Source organism: Mustela erminea, chromosome 2 (genome assembly GCF_009829155.1).
Source record: "Mustela erminea isolate mMusErm1 chromosome 2, mMusErm1.Pri, whole genome shotgun sequence".
Lineage (NCBI taxonomy): Eukaryota > Metazoa > Chordata > Mammalia > Carnivora > Mustelidae > Mustela > Mustela erminea.
The window spans coordinates 156,381,881-156,404,564 of record NC_045615.1 but is presented as its reverse complement, the minus strand read 5'-3'; the positions used below and the strand labels follow the sequence as shown (position 1 = coordinate 156,404,564).

The window sequence follows — 22,684 nt, the reverse complement described above, 5'->3', positions numbered from 1 at the left end:
GACCCTGCAGAGTTCAGGAAGTCCTTTTTTTAATTTCTGATGGAGACCATAGTCTATTTGTCTGTCTTCCTCCTCTCTGAAAGGGAGTCTTTTTTATTTTATTTATTTATTTTTTTAACTCCATGTGGGCCTTATTTTTGTCTCTAGGCCAGATTCACTTTTTTATAGCTGTGTCTCAGCCCAAGAGTTAGGAAAAGGGACTCATTCCTGGATCAATTTATACTCTGTAATGATACTAGAGCTCAAATGTATGTTAAGAGATAGAGCTGGCATAGCCAAACAACCCAAGTTTTCCCTAGAACCCTTGTGAGAGAACACCTGAGCAGCCCTCTCTGGCCAGATGTCATAGGTGGGAAAATGAAGCTTACTTAAAAGCAAAATCCTTGATTGCCACCTTCACGGATAACCCCGGAGAGGTTTCAAAACCTCTCAGAGAAGAGAGCAAGCCTTTCTAAGGTACCTTCAGAAGCACTCAAGAGCTAAAAACCAAACCCTCACATCTCAGAAGAGATACAGCCAGTTCTAGACCATAGTGGGGAAATTGTTTCTGGGGAAAAGTGGAAAAAAATGAGGGCCCAAATAAACTTCAGTAATTTCTCAGTTTTGTACCTATGCTTAATTAACCCATGTGTCTTCACAGGCTCCTCCTCTGAGGATTCCAGGAATCTCTCTCTCTTTTTTGTGAGAATCGCCTTTTAAATTGCTTTAATACCAGATTAAGCCCCCAAAGCAGTAGTAACTCAGATCCTAAACACAAAGAATGTCCTTTGTTTTTTCCCTGGATGATAAATGAAGTTCCCACAGAATGCAAAATTTAAGATTCCAGGTATGACCAATGAGTCCATGCAAGAATTTAGGGTTCTGTGTTAAAGCTGAATGTGCCAATATGACATAAAACACGAGACTAGTTATAATAGGTCATCATTGATGCTCGCCTCTTCTGTGAGTGGATTCTACCAGGACACGAATTACCTGGAAGTAACAGGAATCCACAGAAAATTTTCTATTTGAACCTTATGAATATATTTTAAAGTTGTAATAATTGGTATTTTCTAATTATTGTTTTTAAATACTGAATTTTGGGGAATCAAGATTTAGCTTTGGGACCTTTGAATTTGTGCAATAATAAAACCTGAAATTTTGGACTTCTGTACGTGTTTCAACAAGTAAAATAGGAATTTATGCATTCATATATATTTTTAATGTATTCATATATATGAATTTTCATCCATGAACATTCCAAGCAAACCTTAAAGACAATTCGCATGTATTCTTTGCTAATCGTATGAAATACAGAGATACCAGGTATCTCATAATCTTTTAAGAACGTGAAAAACTGGTACTGGGATCAAGCTAATGCTAGTTGGGGGAATCCTTTATTTTATTTTATTGTCATGTTTTGTATTTTCATGATGGTAAAATTATTTTATGTTTGTATAATTCTTTTATTGTTTAAGATGTTTGTGTATCCACATATTTTTTTAAAATTTAATTCCAGTATAATTAATGTACAGTATTTTTTTTGTTTCAGGCATACAATATAGTAATTCAACAATTCTGTTCATTTCTCAGCGCTCATCACAGCAACTGTACTCTTAATAATTGGGGGAATTCTTTAGACCTGTAAGCCATGGTATGATAATATGTAACATTAAGTTAGTGTAGGGATCTTAATATTATAAGATTTATAATGTCATGTCTAGGAAAAAGCAAATTAAATTTAAAAAGCTTGAAAGATCAGGATAATACTTAGCAAATTTTTAAAAATAGTGACAATATATAGAAGTACATTAATTTTACTACTACTAGAAATTAAATAATAGGTGAAGAACTAGCTTATTCAGCCAGAAAGTATGCATGTGGATTATGTATTTATAATTACATAGTCATTAAAAAATGTATGCAGATCACGTAATTGTGAAATAAGATTGTTTTGCAGATTCCAGAGATAGAGCTGTTTTGAGTATTTTACATCATCTCAAAGTACAGGAGACTCTTCCCTGTCCCGGCTGGCAGCAGACAGCCGCAAAAGAAAGCCTCCTGGTCAGAGCTTTCACACTGCTGGAACGCCAACAAACAAAGCAAACTGAAACCTCATCAAATGAGGACAACGCGTCCACAGAGAGGGAGTGATTTAGTGAACAAAGTGACTAGAGGATCGTTGGTAGAATATAGTCTAAAAGCCAAAGGAATTATTAGAAATGTTTAACTTTATTCAGTAATTGTGTTGCTCTTATTAATATTGCAGTGTTATTTTAGAATTTATTGTTAGGTAAAATATGTGATATCTATGAGGTATCTTAGTTTTCTTTGAATGCTGTAACAACGCCCTTCATTCATGCTGCTTATGCTACCAAGGGGTGGATATTGTTGAATGTATTTGTTGGAGTTTTTAAAAATATTTTTAAGTAAAAATATTTTTATGTGAACGATAAAAATATTTATCGTTTCATGATATTGCCACATAGTGGAGATACAGAAGATACATTTTTTCCCCAAGTTTTTCTTCTAAGATGGCTTCAGGGATTGCCCCTGAGAAAGAAATGGGCCCCACAGAGGGTCCACTTTCCCCACAGGTCTCCACCCCCACACTCAGAAAGCCTAGCCTTCGTATCTGTTTCACCGAAGGCCTTCCACAGTCTCAGGAGCAATGCATAAGAGCATTGGGTTGACTCCCATCTGTAGGAACCACAAGACTTGGCCACAAGAGAAAGAGAAAGAAAAAGTTACCAGCTGACGAATGGTGACAAAATCCCCAAGAATCAGCTGAATCAAGAAAGTGTGTTCATACAGAGGCCTTGCCTAGCTTTTAGAACAGTAACTTTTGTGGGGCGCCTGGGTGGCTCAGTGGGTTGAAGCCTCTGCCTTCAGCTCAGGTCATTTATCCCAGGGCCATGAGGGCCATGGGGGCAATGGGGGTCACGGGGGTCCGGGGATGGAGCCCCGCATCTTGCTCTCTGCTCAGCAGGGAGCCTGCTTCCCTTCCTCCCTCTCTGCCTGATTGTGATCTTTGTCAAATAAAATCTTTAAAGAAAAAAAAAAAACCCCAGTAACTTTTTGCTTTGCTCCTTTTAACTTGAACATGAGGGCGATATTGACACAGCTATGCCAAAGGAATAGGTGCAGAGAGAAGCCTGGCCCCTTGTGTTCTACCACTGACTGCCTTCTTGACCGCCCTGTACTTTGGTAAGTTTTACAAAGTAGCCTTACCTTTAATTACCTAGTCCTGTACTGCTGGTTTCATTTACTAAAATGAGGAGTTCTGGGTGTTTGGGACCAAATGCGTTAGTGGGAAAACACCTGAAGTAAAACTAAAAGTGCTCCAAGAAAATAGCTACTGAGTTATTCTATCTAAGGCAACAAAAAGAAATTTCTATCTTGGAGAGTCTCTGCTAACTCCAGAGGGCCAAGATTTTCCTGATAAAGAGGACTCTTGGAAAGCGCCCCATTTCTATCTTTTCCATTTTGAGAAAACAGCACAGGTGTGCTTCTTTCTCTTTGTGTCCCTGATAAGGCAATTTACATTTGTTTTGCCTTGGCTGGGAAGGCAGCACTGTATTTAATTTAGGTCTGGTTTTTGTCTTCTGGCTAAATTGTAGCTTTCCAGGGAAACTTATAACTATGAATTATGAAATATACCTAACCATAGTCTTTTCATTGCAGCTGCATTTCTGCCGTGTCCCAATCATAGCACAAATCGTTTGAGGAATTTCTTCTAATTATAACCTCAGGCTTCCTGGCTCTTCTTTGAGTGAAGGTTGCTGCTGAGGGTAAGGAGTATTAAAAATATAAATCCTGTATCTATGAAAGAATTAACAGCTTCATATTCCATGCTGTTTAAAATTTATTATACGTGTTGCTACAGGTAAGAAATTCCCATAAAGTTTTATTATAAATGCTTCAGTTGTGCTTGAGTTTTCAAATATAAATGGGCTATTTGGGGTCCAAATAAAAACTACGGTTCCCATTATAAATTACAGTTGCAACCAAGTATAGATTTTGAAATGAATTATCTTGTTCCTCACCCTTAACTCTCACCTACCTGATAATGTGTTATTTTACTTTAAAATACAGTTGGTCCACATTATTCACAGATTCATATTTGTGAGTTTATCTGCTCACTAAAATGTATTTGTGATAATCTCATGGTGATTTTTCTGGTATTAGCAGACATACATGCTCAGAGCAGCAAAAATATGAATGGTGGGGTACCTGGCTGGCATGTGACCCTTGATCTCGGGGTGCTAAGTTCAAGCCCCAAATTGGGCATGGAGTCTACTTGAAAAAACAACAAAAAACCCCCACACTGTCCAGTGCTCACACTCAGCTGAGATCAAACAAGGTGACAGTCTGCCTTTTTGTTTCAGTTCTCATACTGTAAATAATTGTCTTTCTTGTGGTCTATTTACTGCCACATTTTTCTAATTGTTATACTTTTTATTGATGATTTCTCTGTTTAAAATGGCCTCCAAATTACAAGTTTGGGGAGAGAATATGTATGTTAAATAAGCATTGTTCAAGCATGAGTCACAGAGCTGTTGGCCAGGAGTTCAGTATTAATGAAACAGCAAAATATATTAAATAAGATGTCTTTAAGCAGAAGCACACACATAGGAGAAAATTTGTCTTGTTTGGTTGATGAAAATGTTACGGACACAGACTTGCAGGAACCTAACCCTGTGTTTCCCCTAGGAACAATAGTATCTATGCCAGATGGGCAGGGCCCCGAGAGGGCCTCAGGCTCCTCTCCAAGAGGGTTCTTGGCTTTGCACAAAATAGAATTCAAGAGCAAGCCACTTGGAGAAAGGGACAAGGATTTATTAAGTATAGAAGTAAGAAAGGAGCTGCTTCACAAAGTAGTGGTCTGTCCCCGTAGGCAAGGAAGAGGAATCCCCCAACCTTTGCCTCTAATGAAGGGTTTTATAAGTTGGTTTTTGTTTTTGTTTTTGTTTTTTAATTAGCTAACTGGATAGGGAGGGGCTTACTCTTTAACTTTGGGTTTATCACTTACATTGGGTGGTCAGTTTTTCCATTGTCTTCAGGTCATGGAATCACCCATGGGGAGCAATTTTAAGAATGTCCAGCTTTTATTACTTTCGCTGTCAGAGGGAGTGGGGTCTTGTGGTCTTTCATGAGTTGAATCCCATGACTCTTTTTATGACCTGCTGACTTTTAGGTTAAAGGTCAGCCTAAAAACCAAAATGGCGTTACTTTGGTCAACTTGTCCAAGCTCCTTTGCCTCCTGCTTTAGTAAGGTAGTAATGAATTTGGTGTTCCCAGTGGCTTTACAGAACAAAACTACCACGAGGAATGAAAATTTTACTCTTCTTCAACCTGTGTCTGGGTTATGATATTCATATGATAGTCTAAATCGGTGTCCTCAAATTATGACACTGGGGCTAAATGCACCTCACTGCCCTTTCTTGTATAGCTTGAAAACTAAGAATAGTTTTACGTTTTTAAATACTTGAAAAAAATCAAAAGAATAATTTTTTGTGATATACAAAAATTATATAAAATTTGTATCTCAGTGCCTATAAATAGAGTTTTATTGGAACACAGCTGTGCTTATTTGTTAACCTATTTCTGTGGCTTTCACCCTTCTGCCGCAGAGCTGACTGGTTGTTACTCTGCTCAGCGCACTCTTATTTCAGTGATGCAGCTTTTACTCCACATTTAGAGTGCTCTGCCTACCGCCCTACTGTGACTTTTTGTTATTTTTTTACCAGTTCATATTCAGTCAGAATAAGAAAAGTGGACTTCAGATGTCCTGCATTTAAGGCACAGTACAGTGTGAATTATGTTATTGAATTAGATGGCAACCATTGTGTTTATTATGCAGTGACACTGCCACTGTGTTGAAAGTATACAATATATGTTGACATTACCGGGCATCATGGTATTCCCAACTTATAGAAAGTAATGGTCAGAAATATAGAAAGTTTAAAATGGGACAGTTCATCATAGCAGAATGGGTTTAAAAGAAAAACTCCAGCTAATGGAAAATTCTTCTATATACTACCCTCAGAACACTTCTAGCCACCAAATATGTATATTTTTTTCCCCACAACAAGCAATTCTCCAGTTCTCTGCGGATACCAGTTGGGGGACCTTCAGTTCAATTCAGCTCTGCCACAACCTGGAGTTAGCATCAGATCCCACAGGTTAAGGGGTCAGTCTCACAGACGACTGCCCCTCCCCAGACACCAGTCTCAGGTAGTAGATCTTCAGGTTACCCACAACTTCTCTCTGACTCGGTTGCAAACTGAGGGTTCCCACAACTCTGCCTTGGCTTTGATAATATGCTAAGTAAAATGGCTCACAAAACTAAGAAATGCCCTTATGATTATCCACTGAGGATAAAACTCAGGAAAAGATGGATACGGCAGTGTATCAGGCAGGGTGCACAGAGCTCCCATTCTCAGTAGGAGGCATCATCATGTTGGCACCATTGATTAAATCATTGGCCATTCATAGGTGATTGAATCTACAGCCCTGCCCTCCTGAGAGGTCAAGGGGTGGGGCTGAAAGTTCTGAGTTGCTTCTCACCCAGTTCTTTCCCATGGCAACCAGCCCCCATTCTGTGATTATCAAGGAGATGCTTTTTTTTTTTTAATTTTATTTATTTGACAGAGAGTACAAGTACAAGTAGGCAGGGCAATAGACAGAGGAAGAAGCAGGCTCCCTGATGAAAAGAGAGCCCAGTGGAGGGGAAGAGGGATTCAATTCCAGAACCCTGGGACCATGCCCTAAGCCCAAGGCAGAGACTTAACCCACTGAGCTCCCCAGGTGCCCAAGAAGGGGGCAAAACTTGCCTCATTAGTATACATTTAGGTGTGGTCAAAAGGGCCTTTTTATTATGAATGACAAAACTCAGCTCCTTTAAGAGCTGTTTCAGGAGCATAGAAGGCCAAATATAACAAAAGATGCTTCTATCACTTTTCACTTAAGAAGTTACAGTGATTTTAGAAGCTGTGTGCCAGGAACCATGGATGGAGACCAAATATGTATTTATTTCATCACAGTGTCACAGGGTTTTAATTGATGAAATTGGCATTTTGCTCAGACAATAGATTATTTAAAATGGATTCTCATTGGTCAGATTAGTTGTATGAATTGGTTGAGATGTGTTTAGGATTGAAGGCATTTGGATGGGTTGAGATGTGTTTAGGAGACATGCCTACATTTAAATGATTAGGGGATAAGAATCTGGTAAATCCTCAGGGATGGACCTGAGACTTAATCTGTATAAGTATTTCTGTTCCTTCCAAGGATAACAGAAACCTGCCTGTAGTTAGTCTTCATACAAGATGGGATGAAATCCCCTCATGGGGAGGGATTTCTTTGAGCTCAGAGCACAGAAATATGAGCTGTTTGTGTCCACATACTTGCCTAAGGCACTGACATTAACATCAACACAAAAATTGAGGGGATTATTCTAAATAAAAAAGCTGCCCTGCTCTCCCTACCACTATAAACAAATAGAAGGCTACTATTAGAAAAAGGGAGCAGATGGAAACGGAGTGACCGCTTGCATCTAGAGAGTGCGGGATTATCTACCACTGTGACATGAAGATAGAGTAGCTTTCACCAGGTGATGACAACTTGTACTTGGCAAGCCATAGACAACTGGATCTGGGTTGTTCGTGTAGCCCAAGTAGGACCATCAAATCTCTTCTTAAAATATGAATACGCAGAGACCAAGTCAGTTGGGTAAGTGGTTCATGCTGGACCAGCTATCACAGCAGCCCAAACCCACAGGCATTATACAGCTAGGATATTGCACAGAAGACAAGAGTGGCAGAGAACGTTTCCGTAAGAAGAGAGAAGACAAAAATAACACCATCTTGCAAAAGAAGCTGAGACTGAGATCCCACAGTCTCTACCCCCGTAGCATGCCCAAAATTCCAAAATTTGAAATTGCAACCACTCATTACTTTCTTATTGGTGCTGTGGCACATTACCATAAACTTAGTGACTTAAAACCACACAAATTTATTATCTGACAAATTCTTGAGGTTAGAGATCTGAAATGGATTCCAGAGGGCTGTGTTCCTTCTGGAGACGGTAGTCAGGAATCTGGTTTCTTTTTTTTTTTTTTTTTTTTTTTTTTTTTTAAGATTTTTATTTATTTATTTGACAGAGAGAAATCACAAGTAGATGGAGAGGCAGGCAGAGAGAGAGAGAGAGGGAAGCAGGCTCCCTGCCGAGCAGAGACCCCGATGCGGGACTCGATCCCAGGACCCTGAGATCATGACCTGAGCCGAAGGCAGTGGCTTAACCCACTGAGCCACCCAGGCGCCCAGGAATCTGGTTTCTTAGGTTTTCCAGCTTCTGAAGGTTCCTGACCTGCCTCTCTGTGTCCACTCTGTTGTTGCATCTGCTTTCCCGCTCCCCTTCCTGCCTCCCTCTTAGGAGGACTCTTGTGATTGTATTTGAGCACTGTGATAACCCAGGATGATCCTCCCATCTCAAAATGCTTAGTCACATTTATAGATCATGTTCGTCAGGTCCGAGAACTTCTTGATTCAGATCTGTGGACACGAGCGTGCTCTCTAGCTTCCACAGCACAGTGGTGGATGATCACCAGGAGTCATTCCATCTCTGTCTCCTCCCTTTTTCAGTCTTTAGCCCCCTGTTTTGCTTACAGTGATGGTGGTAGGGAGAGCAGGGCAGCTTTTTTATTCAAAGTAATCCCTCCAGTTTTTGTGTTGGATGTTAAGGTCAGTGCCTTAGGCAAGGTTTGTTCTCTTCTTTGGGCAGGAGGTTATTAAAATGCCTTATCAAGATAATCCTGACCTTGATCTCTGATGCCATCCATCTCAAGGAGATTGCTTCATTCTACCACACATACAATGAGTTTCCAGTGGTCAGTTGTTTTTATGTCTGGAATGTACAAATACCATAACCTGTTTTGCCATACCTGGTGCTACACCCGAGTGGCAGATGTCGCCTCTAGTTCAATGATGTGCTCAACAACCCAGTGCCCAAGGGATAAGATGTTCATTTCTCCTGCCCCACCCCTGGCTTAATATCTCTGATGCCTTGTCATTTACCTAACGTTGTGTAGTGGAAGGAGGACACGCACTTAAGGATCAAAAATGGTGAGGCGGCCATGCAGCTGGTAATTCCCAGTGGCCTTATTGTTGGAGGCTACTGCATGGTTGGAGTCCTGGATCAAACCAGGCCCTGACTTGTGTCTCCTTTAAAGGCTGGACACCTTGATAAGGGGTCAAGGACAGGAAAGTTGAGTGAGGAAGGGTCTGTGCTATGTGTCGTGCGCTCGCCTACGTGACTTCCCACACGCTCTCCCTACAGAAGGGAACAATGTGCTCAGGGTCATGAATTCTTAGTTAGTCCTTGTTGTTCCTATACCTCCCATAACCCACTCCCTGACTGATTGTCTTGCTAATGAGACAAGTGGACTAGCCGTGACTTAGCCGTGACTACCTGGCATCGCGAAGTTTGCTTGTAGTAAATGTAAACTTGTTATAGAAACTTGCAGTCATCTGACTAGATACTGATGTATTACTCCTCCTTTTCTGGTCTGCCTTATAAATGATTGTAAGATGTGAAATAAAATCAGTACTGTTGGACATTATCCTCAGTGCTCCTCCTGCCCCCATCTCTTTGTCTCTTAATTTCTTTTCACCATCCTCTTACCCACACATTTCCTGGTCGATTTGTCACGCTGGCCGCGACACCTTATAGGCATGGCAACCCCACATGGACTCCATTTTCATGTTTGCTCTATATGCAGAGTTGCTGACATTGTTGATGAAGTTTTATTAAAATTCTTAGAATTTAGGTTCCCCTGAGGATAAAAGGGAATAGACCCCTCTCCCCCAAAAAAAAGCCCTGCCAAGTAGGACATTTCTTATAACCACCTCTCAAATTTTCCTTTAATCACATAGAATAAAGCAAAGGTATTTTCCCCTGTAAAACCTTTGTTAGAAGTTTGGCTTCCTTGCATGTAGGGACTGAAGTGATCCACCAACAAAAGTATGTATGCAGATTTTACTCTCTGATTTTATGAAAAAGGTCCATGGATACAAATTCTATAGGTTTGGTATCTAAAATCAGCTCAGAATGCCACTGTGGTGGGTAACATGTTCAAATGAGTGTATTAGCTGCAGGAGTCACATTGTAGGCAAAATGGTCACTTCTCTTTGGCCTGAGGAGGCTTTCCTGCATGAGCTCAGTGTTCATTTGCTCCCGCACTTACGCACAGAATGCTTGCCTTCAGCCTTCCTCCCCTAGAAGGACCAGCGTAGGGTGACTCCACTCTTCCTCCGTTGCCCATGGCCACCAGCGACCATCAGGAGAGAGAAGACAAGGGTAACCTTGTCAAAGGGTAACCTCAAGTCAAAATAGAGAGATTAGAAATCCAAATTCTTGAAGAAGAAAAAAAAGAAACCCACCTGTAACTCCCAAATATATTATCTCTAGCTCTCTAAAGTGAATGGGACAGGGCCACTGTTTGAACAGAGCTCTTATAAGGGACTGTGTTTGTCTTTGGCTGAGGTCACACTGTCCCACCTACTTCACAGGGAAATAGCATAATTGACAATTGGGAAAGTTTCAAATTTGCCTCTTGGAGGTGGTCTGCTGCTTAAAGTCTCCTTTTCTTCTTCCAAAGACTTACCAAATAGAATGAAATTGTTTAGATATACCATTATGTCCATGGAATTTATGTTCCCAAGCCCTCTCTCTAGCTCAGCTGCAAAAAGAGATACAACTTCAAGATTTAGTGTTTTTCTTCCACCTAAAGTAGAGTTAACACTTTTTTTCTGAGCTAGACCTTTATTTTATTTTCTTTCCATAAGACTTATATTGATTAGTCTTTAGAGTCATTCTTTTATTTGCAGGTACGTTCAGATGTTAAATGCGTACTCTCCTCTTCCCAAGACAGGTATCTTCAAACAGGTCTAAAATGGTGTCAGTTCAGTTGGTCAGAAGGGTCAGATATGAGACCTGCCACCACCAGTTCAGTCCTTTGTGTGCTGCTGGAAGAAAGTGTTCAGAATTTCTTGCTTTCTTTTGGAAAGAAATAATAGACCTGGGGAGATATTAAATCAAAACATTCTTATCTTACTCTGTATACTGAAGAGAAAAGGTTTTCCCCCCTCCGTCTGCGTAGACAGAAACTACCCAGAGCACAATTAGAATAAATCTTGACTTAAAAATGCTGGGCCTAAGAAGAACATTCTAACTTGTGGGGAGGAGACAGGGCACAAACTTTTATTGAGGTTTACAGGAAGGGGCACTTGACAATTCGGTAGTTCCAAGAACTAGGCAAAGATGTTCTCCTAATAGTAGTAGCCATGGTTTGGGAAATTTGGATTTTTTTTTTTTAAAGATTTTATTTATTTATTTGACAGAGATCACAAGCAGGCAGAGAGGCAGGCAGAGAGAGAGGGAGAAGCAGGCTCCCTGCTAAGCAGAGACCCGGATGCAGGGCTCAATCCCTGGACCCTGGAATCAGGACCGGAGCTGAAGGCAGAGGTCCCAACCCACTGAGCCACCCAGGCACTCCAGGGCAATTTGGATTTTATCAAGAGGAGTGGAGAACAGTGAGGGGCCAAGACATTGTGTAGGAGGGAGTAGAGAAGAATAGTTACAGGGACTCAGTAGAAACTTCTGAGTTCTTCAGGGTCTCTTACACTATTTTTAAGATAAAGGAAAGCAAGAATGTTTTGCAGTTGAAAAGAAGGCTATTTCATAATATTTTTACAAACATTATATGTTCACTTTCTTCATAGCTTGTGTACCTCTGGCAGGGACATACACATCCTTGCAGTATATCGTTGAAGAACAAGAAATAGTATCCACAATCTACCAATTCTTTTTATTTCCGTGGGAAGAAAGAATTGTTATGTGGTAATGGTTGAGGTTCCCTGTGTCTCTCATAACAATAGGATGAGTCCTCTGGGAAAAGACCCAATTCTTAAACTAAGAAATGCCGCTACCACCAGTCACCACAAATACCATCACTAACATCCCTACCACTATCACTGAGCACTTGGCTCAGCAGTTAGAGCATTTTGAATTCCCAACATGAAATATTAATCTAATTTATTTTAGCCAATTTGTCCCATGCCATATTTCTATATATATCTTAATTTTGTAGGATCCCCAAATCCAGATACTCTGACATTAATACATCATTAGTATGTTTTTTTAAGTCAGTAATTTTTTCTAATGAAGCAATTTTTTTGTAGGATACTCCTTAAAAAGTGGAGGGTCTTCATATTGCTAATGTTATTTCTCTTTAACACATTTTATATCCGATTCAGTGGTTGATAAATGATGATGGATAAATTCTAATTGATCATTTGCTTCTCCATTACTTAGTTTGATCACAAGGCCTCTTTGTATTATAATGGATAGCAGCCTAATTCAATCTAACTTTCGCAAAAAGGGAATATTCACGTAGCTATAGTCTATAGGTAATGTTGGTTTCAGGCATGGGTGGTCCTGGGAGGTTAAACAATATCTTCAGGACCATTTTCCTTTTCTTCCAACCTTGCTTTCGCTTGGGTTGGCCTGATTCTTGAGTCTCAAGTGGAAAATATGGCCACTAGTAGCTCTAGGCTCATGGTATCTCTTCAGTTAGTGCGTTTTGCACTTCAAGAAAATGTGCCAGGGAAGACTTTAATAGGCTTGCAAAGTAGGTGGAATAATGGCTTCCCAAAGAAGTCCACGTCCCAATTTCTAGAACCTGTGAATACGCTACCTTATATGGCAAAGGAACTTTGAAGGTGCGATTAAGTTATGGCTCATAAGATGGGTGAACATCCTAGAACATCCAGATGGGCCTGACCTAGTCACAGGAGGGAGGCAGGAGGTCTGCTACTAGCTCTAAAGATGGAAGAAGGGGGGCATGAATCAAGGAATGCAGAGAAAGGCAAGAAAACACACTGCCTCCTAGAAACTCCAGAAGAACACAGACCTGAGGACCCATTATAGATAACGATCTTCAGAGCTATAAAATAGTAACTCTTTTTCCAAGTCACTAAGTTTGTGGTAATTTCTTATAACAGTGATAGGAAACAAATACAGCTTTTGATGATTGACCATCCCTGAACCAACTGGTCAAACTTTGGTGTAGGACTGTAAGGACAGTACACTGCTCAGATATGGGCTATGTGCACTCCCAGAGCCAGGGTTGGAGTAAGTCCAACCCGAACCACATGCATGGAGTTTGAGGAAGGACTGAATCCATCATGCTTCTTAGCTGCTCTGTGGGATTCATGTGTACATATGTGTGTGTGTGTGTGTGTGTTTCTATTTATAGTCTCATGATCCAATTAGCACTCTCTTCGGCCTCTGCTGCTAGTGATCAGTTGGTATGAAATTTCTCAATATTCTTTAGTCTCGGATGAAGGCCACCAGTCTATCGTGCATCAAGGCCAATACACTTGTGGCCTTTCACCTACATATGACTTTGAAGGCAGAAGCTGCCCATGTTTCAGAGTCTTTCTTCTTCTATTTATAGTTCTGATACATTTTATTCTTACCACAGCCCATAAGTCAGATTTAGGCCATCTGAGAAACATTTTGTGCTCCTGACAAATACCATTAGCTTTCTTTATGTAATAGCATACAACATAAGCAACCTTATCTCTCTCCTGACCATCACAGCTCATCCCACTGATTCTGACGTAATCTCTGCATTTCTATCCCCTGGTCAAGTTCTGTGGATGGATCTTCTATTTCCAGAAGTGATCCAGATTTCAAAAACAAATTAGTCTGAAAATGAGGATCTATATACCACTTTCCATATATAGCAAGGAAGCTCAATATTGGTTTTGCAGAAGGCATGGTTCCAGTCATCTCAATTACATACTCACTCATCGGTTCCAGTCACCAGATCACAAAATGGTATACTATTTCTCTCTCCATCTGAGGGTTCTAAACCCCAAAACCACATTATTCTGGAGCCACTTCTCTTGGTCCTATTTTGCTAATATTTTGGCTGCCATGGTGGATTGTCTCTTAGCTCAGTTCTCTTTTGATTTGATTCAGGTACAACTGGACACTCAAATGCCCCTGGAGACACCCCCGTGGGAAGCCATGAACTGTAACTGGGTTTCTGTGCCTATTATTTTGGAGGTGGAAGGCTGTGACAGTAAGGTGAAATCTTTAAAAGAAAGGCATTTGTTCCAACACACAGTTTTTTCCCACTGGAGAAATGCAGGTATCTGCTGTTAATTGATGAGAGAAAGCATGCCCTGCCTCTTTCTCAGCTGGAAAAACACACAACAGAGTTGCAAAGGAAGACCATTCTGTTCTTAATTTAGGTTTGCTCTATATGGTAACCCATATAATATCCATAGGGGGTAAGAATTTAGGAATGGTTTTCTTTATTTTACTCCTTTCATTCTCTGCTCATGTAAGTGAGCTTTCACTTATAAACTCTAGGGGGTGCCCACAGGGTCTCTCTTCTGGACTCTCCTTCTTGAGGTATCCCCATAGTCATCCTCATTAACTACTTCTCTTTCTTCCCGATCCCAGCCTACTGTGCTGTGGGTGCCCCTGAAATAGGTGTCCTTTCCTGGTCCACAAGATTTCTGTGCTGGGCAGAAGATAGGAGAGGCAGGTAAAAGTGCTAGTCTGGCCTGAAAGTTTGATACAAATTTTAAAAAAAATCTGACACTTTATATTATAGATGTTTGTTTCCTGTCAACATATCCCTTTCCTCTTATATCTTATGTTAAGAGACTGTCCCCTGCCCACCGGACAGCCACCATTCTATCACCTACATATAGAAACTTTCGGCTTCCAGGAAGTAGGGGTGGGGTGGGAGAAAACTCATCTCACTATGGAATTTTTGGTCTTTTTTTTTTTTTTTTAATTTTATTTATTCATTTGAGAGAGAGAGAGAGCTCGAAGAAGCATGAGCCGGGAGGGGCAGAGGTGGAAGGGGGAAGGGAGAAAGAACACGAAGCAGACTCCTCACTGAGCCCGGAGTCCATGCGGAGCTTGAGCCGAAACCAACAGTTGGATGCTCAACCAAATGTGATACCAGGACGCCCCAAAAACTCATCTCATTATATTAAAACCAACCAACCAAGGTGGCGTATGTTAGTTTCTACAACTTCCTGGTGCCAATTTACAAACTTCATATCCATTATTTTTCCCCCTCTTTCTCTCCTGGTACTATAAAACGTGAACGTCTTTTTTGCTCCGCATTATCATTTATTATTAGTTATTCCTGCAGCAGGGACCTGACTCCTTTGCTTAACTTTATGGTGCTCCTCATCATCCAACACCCCTTAATTCTGCGCCTTTCAGTATTCCCGATCATCCTTCCATCTGTCTTCTCCCACTCGTGGTCCTTTTATTTATGTCATTCATACCAGCTGCCCCGTTCTCTCATTCTTCATGCCCTCCCACTTTTCATCACTCTGACCTCTGCATCTGTGCTCCGGTTCACTAATGTGATCTTCAGCTGTGTCTATTCTTCAGGTGCATCTACTCAGTTCATCTACTGTGTTTTATTTCAGTTATAGTAGTTTAAATTTTAATGATTCTGATCAATTTTTATAGCAGCCTATTTTGCTACATGGATGTGGTATCTTTTTTATTAATGCTTCTAAAGACTTTAATTATACTTTTAAAAAATCTCTCTCGGGGCGCCTGGGTGGCTCAGTGAGTTAAAGCCTCTGCCTTCGATTCAGGTCATGATCCCAGGGTCCTGGGATCGAGCCCCACATCGGGCTCCCTGCTCAGCGGGGAGCCTGCTTCCTCCTCTCTCTCTGCCTGCCTCTCTGCCTGCTTGTGATCTCTGTCTGTCAAATAAATAAATAAATAATTAAAAAAAATTTTAAAAAATAAGAAAATCTTTTCCATTTGGTGTATTTTTCCCCCCTCAGGAGTTCAGCATATTTAGGTTGATGCCTATATTTCAGGATGTGATTTTCTTTCACTATTTGGTGATTCTTTGTTGTGTTCTTGTCTCTGACTTAACTTTCTCTGCTAGCTTCTCTTATTGTAGAACCTTCCAGTAATTGTGAGGAAAAGATAAGGTCTGAGGTAGACGATGTCAATAAGAAGTCTTACATGGGGAGTGTTCCTTGTGCTCCTTGGGTGTAGCTGGCCACTCAAGACCCAGCTTTGGTTTGTGTGTGGACATGGCAAGACAGCTGTGTGGGAACTGGAAGTGGGCTCTCACCAGACACGGAATCTCCTGGCGCCTCATCTAATCTTGGATTTCCCAGCCTGCAGAACTGTGAGAAATAAATTTCTGTTGTTTATAAGCTACCCAGTCCATGTATTCTGTTGCAGCAGTGGAATGGACTAAGACAGCATCTGAGTTGGTGTAAGTCAAAATTAGAAAACTGTCACCACCAGGCTCCTTCAGATATTCGGGAATTGACTTAAAATAGTCGGTTTGAGACAAAGACATCTGAATTTTGAAAAGGCTGAAATTGTTGCCTAGTTTTTAAACATTGAGTTATGCTCAGATATCAAAGATGTATCAGAGGCTTACCAGTAAGAATATTAATACTCGTTTCTGTGTTGTGAAATTAGAAATAATCTTAAGTTTACAAAAAGGAAGTTGACTCAGTTTTTTTCTACCTCCCTAATGTAATACTACTGTGCAGACACTAACAAGGCTGATGGAGAAGATAAAGTCATGGAAATATTCATGACATAATTAATGGGGGAAAAGCACGTTATAGAGCAATACGTGCGGAGATTCTTTAAAGGCAAATTCTTTGCCTATGGAAAGGTAAAACCACGAAACGTAAAGTGATATTTTCAAAATGTTAAGATTTGGTTGGATTTATATAGGCTATTTCATAAAGTTAAAATTCATTGGGTGAAATGTATTACTTTTGTCATCATGAAAAGTGTTGCTATACTCATCTTTTCAGAAACACATCTATTTGGGTAAAGCAGGAACCTAAATAATTGTTCTGGATCATTAAATAAGATCCTAATTCTTTCTTAAACAGTTGTAGTTTTAGTGAATTGATACAATAATTAAAGTGATTAATTAAAGATTGAACTAAAAATGATACCACTTAGACACTAATGATAAACTTACTGCGATAACAAAAAAAAATGTCTAGTGTTGAGACTTTATTCTTTAAATTTTATTCTTTAAATATTCTTTAAATTAAATTCTTTAAATTTTATATATGTATATACATATACATATATATGTGTATATATATAGCAGACACAAGATAGCTACTGCAGTAGTGGTAAGTGGACTGCAGACCATTCTTAGAAAAATACTGCAGAAGTTTTTCTTCATTACCAGAGGAATCTCATTTCTCACCTTGCAGGTGTCCTAGGCAGGTAGCCCAATACTACCCACCAGCAGTTTGTAGGAACAAAGTAACGATGCCAACTAAGGGTAGGTATTTTGTATAAGCTTTTTTATCCCTAGGACTTTTAAGCTCCCTACAGAGCTTTAGAATTCATAATAAACATCCTTTTTATTTTATATATCAGAAAAACAAGGTAAATAAATAGCCTTAGATCCAACAGCTACATTGTGATAAAGATGGGACTAGACCCTGGGACTCCACTGTCCCTTGCCAACATAATTTTTGCCCATCTGAGCTGACTCAGCTTTCATTTGCTAGTATCCTAGAATGCCGAGGTGTTTGTCAAACATATTTCTGAGCTGCAAACTCGACTGTGTGTCGGAAGCTCAGAGCTCCGCATTACTTTCAGCTCCCCCTGAACTTGTGATACTTTGGTTAGAGATGGGCCTTTGAGTTTGGGACACCTATTGATTTACTCCAGTTAATGCTACATAGATATGATGTGCAGGTGGTTAAGTTAAAACACCACCCAGCTATGTGGTTATTGTTGACGAGATAAAGCCAACCCCTGAAGGCTGAGCGTTCTGGAAATGCCCTCCTCGGTCCTGCTCACAATGGTAGTCGGCAGAATCTAGTGTCGTTTATTGCAGACGTATCTTTACTAAAAGGACATGTTGTTTGTTAAGGCTTGTGGCTTCAGTTTCTTGATCTCCTTGACACCCAAAGGTAGAATTGTGGACTTTATGTCATGCAATTTCTTGTGGAATAGGCAGCAAGTGAAAACACAGGGATGTTAATGAATGAGATGGTGATACAGTAATTCTAATGATTTGGCAGCATGTGTGTATCTGCACATCTCCTCTTCATTTGGTCCTAGTCCCTCCCCCCGACTGCAGTTAGATAGGAGAGCACTTTACTTTATTGTTTTTCCAGTCTATGACTGGGAGGAAACTCACCTGCATTTTTTGAACTGATTTGTATCAGAGTTCACTGGAATGAGAGACTTTTGATTAATGCCTCTAGGTGGTGCCTGTGACCTGTATTTGGAGTCAGTAGCTTTGTGTGTCAAGCAGAGGAAGAACACTTTACAGGAGAAAGAGAGAGAGAGATGGAGTGTGTGTATGTGTGTGTGTGTGTGTGTGTGTGTGTGTGTTCCAATTTCCAAGCTCTGTAGAGAGACAGTATTAGAGACCAACGAGTGAGCTCAGGAACCCTATGTGGTTAGTCAGCCCTCATTTTTCCAATATCCTTTGTCTTTTCCCTTCTTAGAAAGAGAGTTCACAAGGTTGACATAAAAAAGGGGTGAAACCCAGAAAGGAATTGGAATTTTTAAAATTTATGACTAGCCATTTATGTTTTTAGGGGTGATAAAATGACACTTGCATGTAAATATTGCACATAAAATATATCTAGTGAGTACACACAGAAGGCATTCTGTTAGCATTTTACTGTCTTTCTTTGTAATGACGATGCATAGCAAGTCTTTTCCTCTCCCTTTGTGTTGTAGCCCTCTTCACTGCCGCTTGGGGAGGTGGATTTGCTCACTCAGGTGTTGACATCATGTGTGATTGGAGTTTCTATCAGTGTTGCAGTGGAACTAAGGTGAATGTCCGTGTGTCACTCTAGAAAGCAGAGCTGGAAGGACCTTTAGAGATCAGCAAGGAGAAGAGTTTTCAAACCTTTGGTTTTGTGATCAATAACCTTTTAAGCACAGATTGTTTAATCATGTTTTAGGTTTAGAATAATTAAAACAAACAAGGTCAGGAAAGTCTGTAATTAACAGAGTCTGGATTGAATCAACACAGCCTGGTCAACTGTCTCCAGCTTTCACTGCCTTTCTACCATATCATCTCTTCCATTGGATTTTCATGGACCTCATAGACCAAAAATTTGGGGGGGTCAGTTTAGGATTGGCAGTGTTTTACTTAGCAAGGATGTGAAAGCCACCCCTAATAGCATCTCACCACTGCTTCATAAAAGAAAGGATTAAAAAAAAAAAAAGACTTATTTATTTATTTGAGGGAACAAGAGAGTGAGAGAGAACATGAGCTCGTTGGAGAAGAGGGAGAGAGAATCCCAAGTTGACTCTGGACTTGGTGTGGAGCCCAATGTAGGCTGAAATGGGATTTGACTTGGATCTTAGTCTCTGGACCCTGAGATCATGACGTGAGCCAAAATTAAGAGTCAGGGGCACCTGGGTGGCTCAGTGGGTTAAGCCTCTGCCTTCGGCTCAGGTCATGATCTCAGGGTCCTGGGATCGAGCCCCGCATCGGGCTCTCTGCTCCGTGGGGAACCTGCTTCCCCCTCTCTCTCTGCCTGTCTCTCTGCCTACTTGTGATCTCTGTCATCAAATAAATAAATAAAATCTTTAAAAAAAAATCAAGAGTCAGACACTTAACTTGCTAAGCCACCCAGGTACCCTAAAAGAAGGCATATTTTAACACCATATGGATTTAATCCCAGAATCAATCTTTTAATTTAATAATTTAACTTTATGTAAAACTCTACATTGTTCATTTCACCAAGCATAAATGAGCTTCTCTTAGTTTATTGATAATCCATGAGCAGCAGTGGAGAACTACTGATCTAGGACAATATCTTCATTTTTTGGATGGAGAAATTGAGGTCCAAATAAGTTAAGTGATTTGTTTAAGGTCATCTGTCTTGCATGTAGCAGAGAACTGAGTTTTTCTTATTAATTCAATAGATAGAAGCTCGGATGGTTTGTCCCCTTTTTTCTCTTTTTTCATCTGTTGCTGAGTGAAGAACATATACAAAAGCTAGGAAGAGGTTGTATTTGTCAGGCAGAAAATAGATCCCATAACAAAATTTTCAATTCTGTCAAACAATGGCATTTTTTTTTTAAAGATTTTATTTATTTATTTGAGAGAGAGACAGTGAGAGAGAACATGAGCAAGGAGAAGGTCAGAGGGAGAAGCAGACTCCACATGGAGCTGGGAGCCCGATGTGGGACTCGATCCCAGGACTCCGGCATCATGACCTGAGCCGAAGGCAGTCGTCCAACCAACTGAGCCACCCAGGCGTCCCAAACAATGGCATTTTTATTTCCTGTGAAACCTAACTTGTTTCCTTTTTTCCCTTTGTCCTGTTTCCTTCTTTTCCATTTTTTCCTTCCCCGGCTTTATAGAGGTATAATTGAAAAATAGAAGTGCATATTCTTAAAATGGACAACACGGTGATTTGATATGAGTACACAATCTGAAACAATTATCACAATCAAGATAATGAACACATCCATCACCTCACATAGATACCATTTGTGTGTGTGTATGTGTGTGTGTGGTCCATTTTGGTTCTGAGTCCTGTTTAGAAATACATCTGTGTGGGATGCCTGTGTGGCTCAGTCATTAAGCGTCTGCCTTTGGCTCAGGTCATGATCCCAGGGTCCCGGGATCGAGTCCCACATCGGGCTCCCTGCTCCACAGGGAGCCTGCTTCTCCCTCTACCAACTCTTCTCCTTGCTTGTGCTTGCTCTCTTGCTCTCTCTCTCTCTCTGACAAAAAAATAAATAAAATATTTAAAAAAATACATCAATGTGAATTCAAGGGAAAGGAATAATGTTTACTGAGTACTTGCTCTGTGACAGGGATTTTGCTAGGTGTTTTGCATAGTTATTTAACCTTTGCCTGTCTCACAGCAACAACTGAGATCCGGGTGAATAGCATTAAATGCCAAAATTTTCCACACCATTGAGTTTCCTTGTGTTTGGTCTTTTCTTTAGAAACACAGAACATATAGAACAGTATCTTCTTCCCATCTGGAGTTAATGATATTATTGTTTATGTATCTATAAATTCTCCCTCGTTCTTCATTTTACTATAGCTCTGGTCAAAAGAGGGGCTTTTTAGAATTACCCAACGGTGCTGGGGAACTAAATTGAGGGGAACTAAAGGGGAACTAAATTGAGATGAACTACATTTGTATGCAAATTAATGAAGGGGAAAGAGAAGTCAATGAATGCCATCTCATCTTTTGAAATCCTTTCCCATATAGAAAAATGGGTGAACATTCTGAAGTAACCAGTCTTCACTAATATGACCACCAGGGGGTGTTCAATACTGTCAGATTTTGGTGGTTCTGTCTCCAGTAAAATCACAGCACCACCGGTTTTCTGTAATTACATCTTTTCTCTCTGTCCCTCCTTTCTTCCTCAGAATGTCCATCCTTTCGGGACAGATAATTTACCTTTAATATATTGACTTTTGGAGCTTCAATTATATTCCATGAAAAATAGTCTTTTTATGAGATTAGACCATATATTATATATGAAGTATTAGTTACCTTGACCGTTGCTTCTTGAGATAACCTTTCTAGAGCCTCCGTGAAATGATATAGGATAAACATGCCACAGGAATGCTCTCTGCCTCTCACCTCTAATTTTCTCATTTTCTTTTATTCCAGCCCATCATTTACAGCCAAATTTAAATTCCCCTTTCCTTAATAAAATATTTTCTGGCTATTTGATTCTAGAGAACTTCTCCTAACCTCTTACAGCATTTAGGGATCAGTTCCTAATTCCCTACATAGTCCTGTATTGTCTAACACCATCAGCGTCTCCATAGCATTCCTTCCTCTGTAGGGTTAAGAACTCCTAAAGGAGAAACAATTGAAAATTCTCTCCAGGCCACCATGGTATAGGACTGAAACTAGGGTCTCCATGATAAGGGTAAAACATACATCAGGCTCCATCCTTACCCACTGTGTGAGAACTCTAGCTTCCCTGGATTCTTCCAAACAAGTTCTGAGTCGGCCTGGGTTTCCCTCTGTGGATGCATCTGTCAGTCACTTGCTCCCAGGAGGAGCTGGTGCCCACTGTCCACCCCTGCCTTCCCCACAGTGATGCCATTGCTGCTGCCACTGAAAGCATCTGGAGTCTCTGCAGTGCAGTCACAGTCCTGCCCATCAAACTGGCCTCCTCCCCAGCTCCTTGTGCAGGAAAATAGCTTAGTGTTTGTTGCCCTTTGCTCGGCCTTTTTAAAATAAAAAACCATTTTTTTTTCCAATTTACACAACCCAAGACCTTGAAAAGTTTTAAATACAGAAATGTTTTTCTCTTTGTTGAGGTATAAGTATACGTATATGTGTATATACTTCTCTTTTTTACATTAGATTTTTTTTTTTTTTTACAAAATAGGTATATTACTGTATAATTTAAAGAATTTATTTCACAAAAGTCTTTGTCCACAAAATAAAGCTTTCTATGAAACATCCAAATAACATGGCTTGGGCACCAACACTAGGCAGAGGAGTGCAAAGTTCACTCTTTTCACTGTGTGTTTTTTTCCCAAGTGTCCTGAAACTCACCCAGCTCACTTACACCCTCCATTCTGTCTACCCGTTCATCACCTGTCGCTATCATCTGAGAATGAATACAGCCC

General features: G+C 40.3%; 1 protein-coding gene across 8 annotated transcripts in view; it reads left to right on the top strand.

Moving 5' to 3' along the window:
• LOC116585183 (cytochrome c oxidase assembly protein COX18, mitochondrial) overlaps positions 1-22,684 on the top strand; it is an 80,446-nt gene that overhangs the window by 13,815 nt on the left and 43,947 nt on the right. For 4 of the 8 annotated variants that reach the window (XR_004283494.1, XR_004283493.1, XR_004283492.1 and 1 more), the window contains exons 6-7: positions 14,029-14,131; positions 17,301-17,371. The exons of 2 other annotated variants lie outside the window; for them this stretch is intronic. Coding sequence is in view for 2 of the 6 variants with exons in the window: in XM_032334546.1 (XP_032190437.1) it covers positions 14,029-14,214 (186 nt within the window). In the remaining 4 variants the exon portion in view is untranslated. Of the gene's footprint in view, positions 1-14,028; positions 14,251-17,300; positions 17,372-22,684 lie in introns of those variants that run through there. 2 more of the 8 variants (XM_032334546.1, XM_032334547.1) reach the window with 1 other exon arrangement.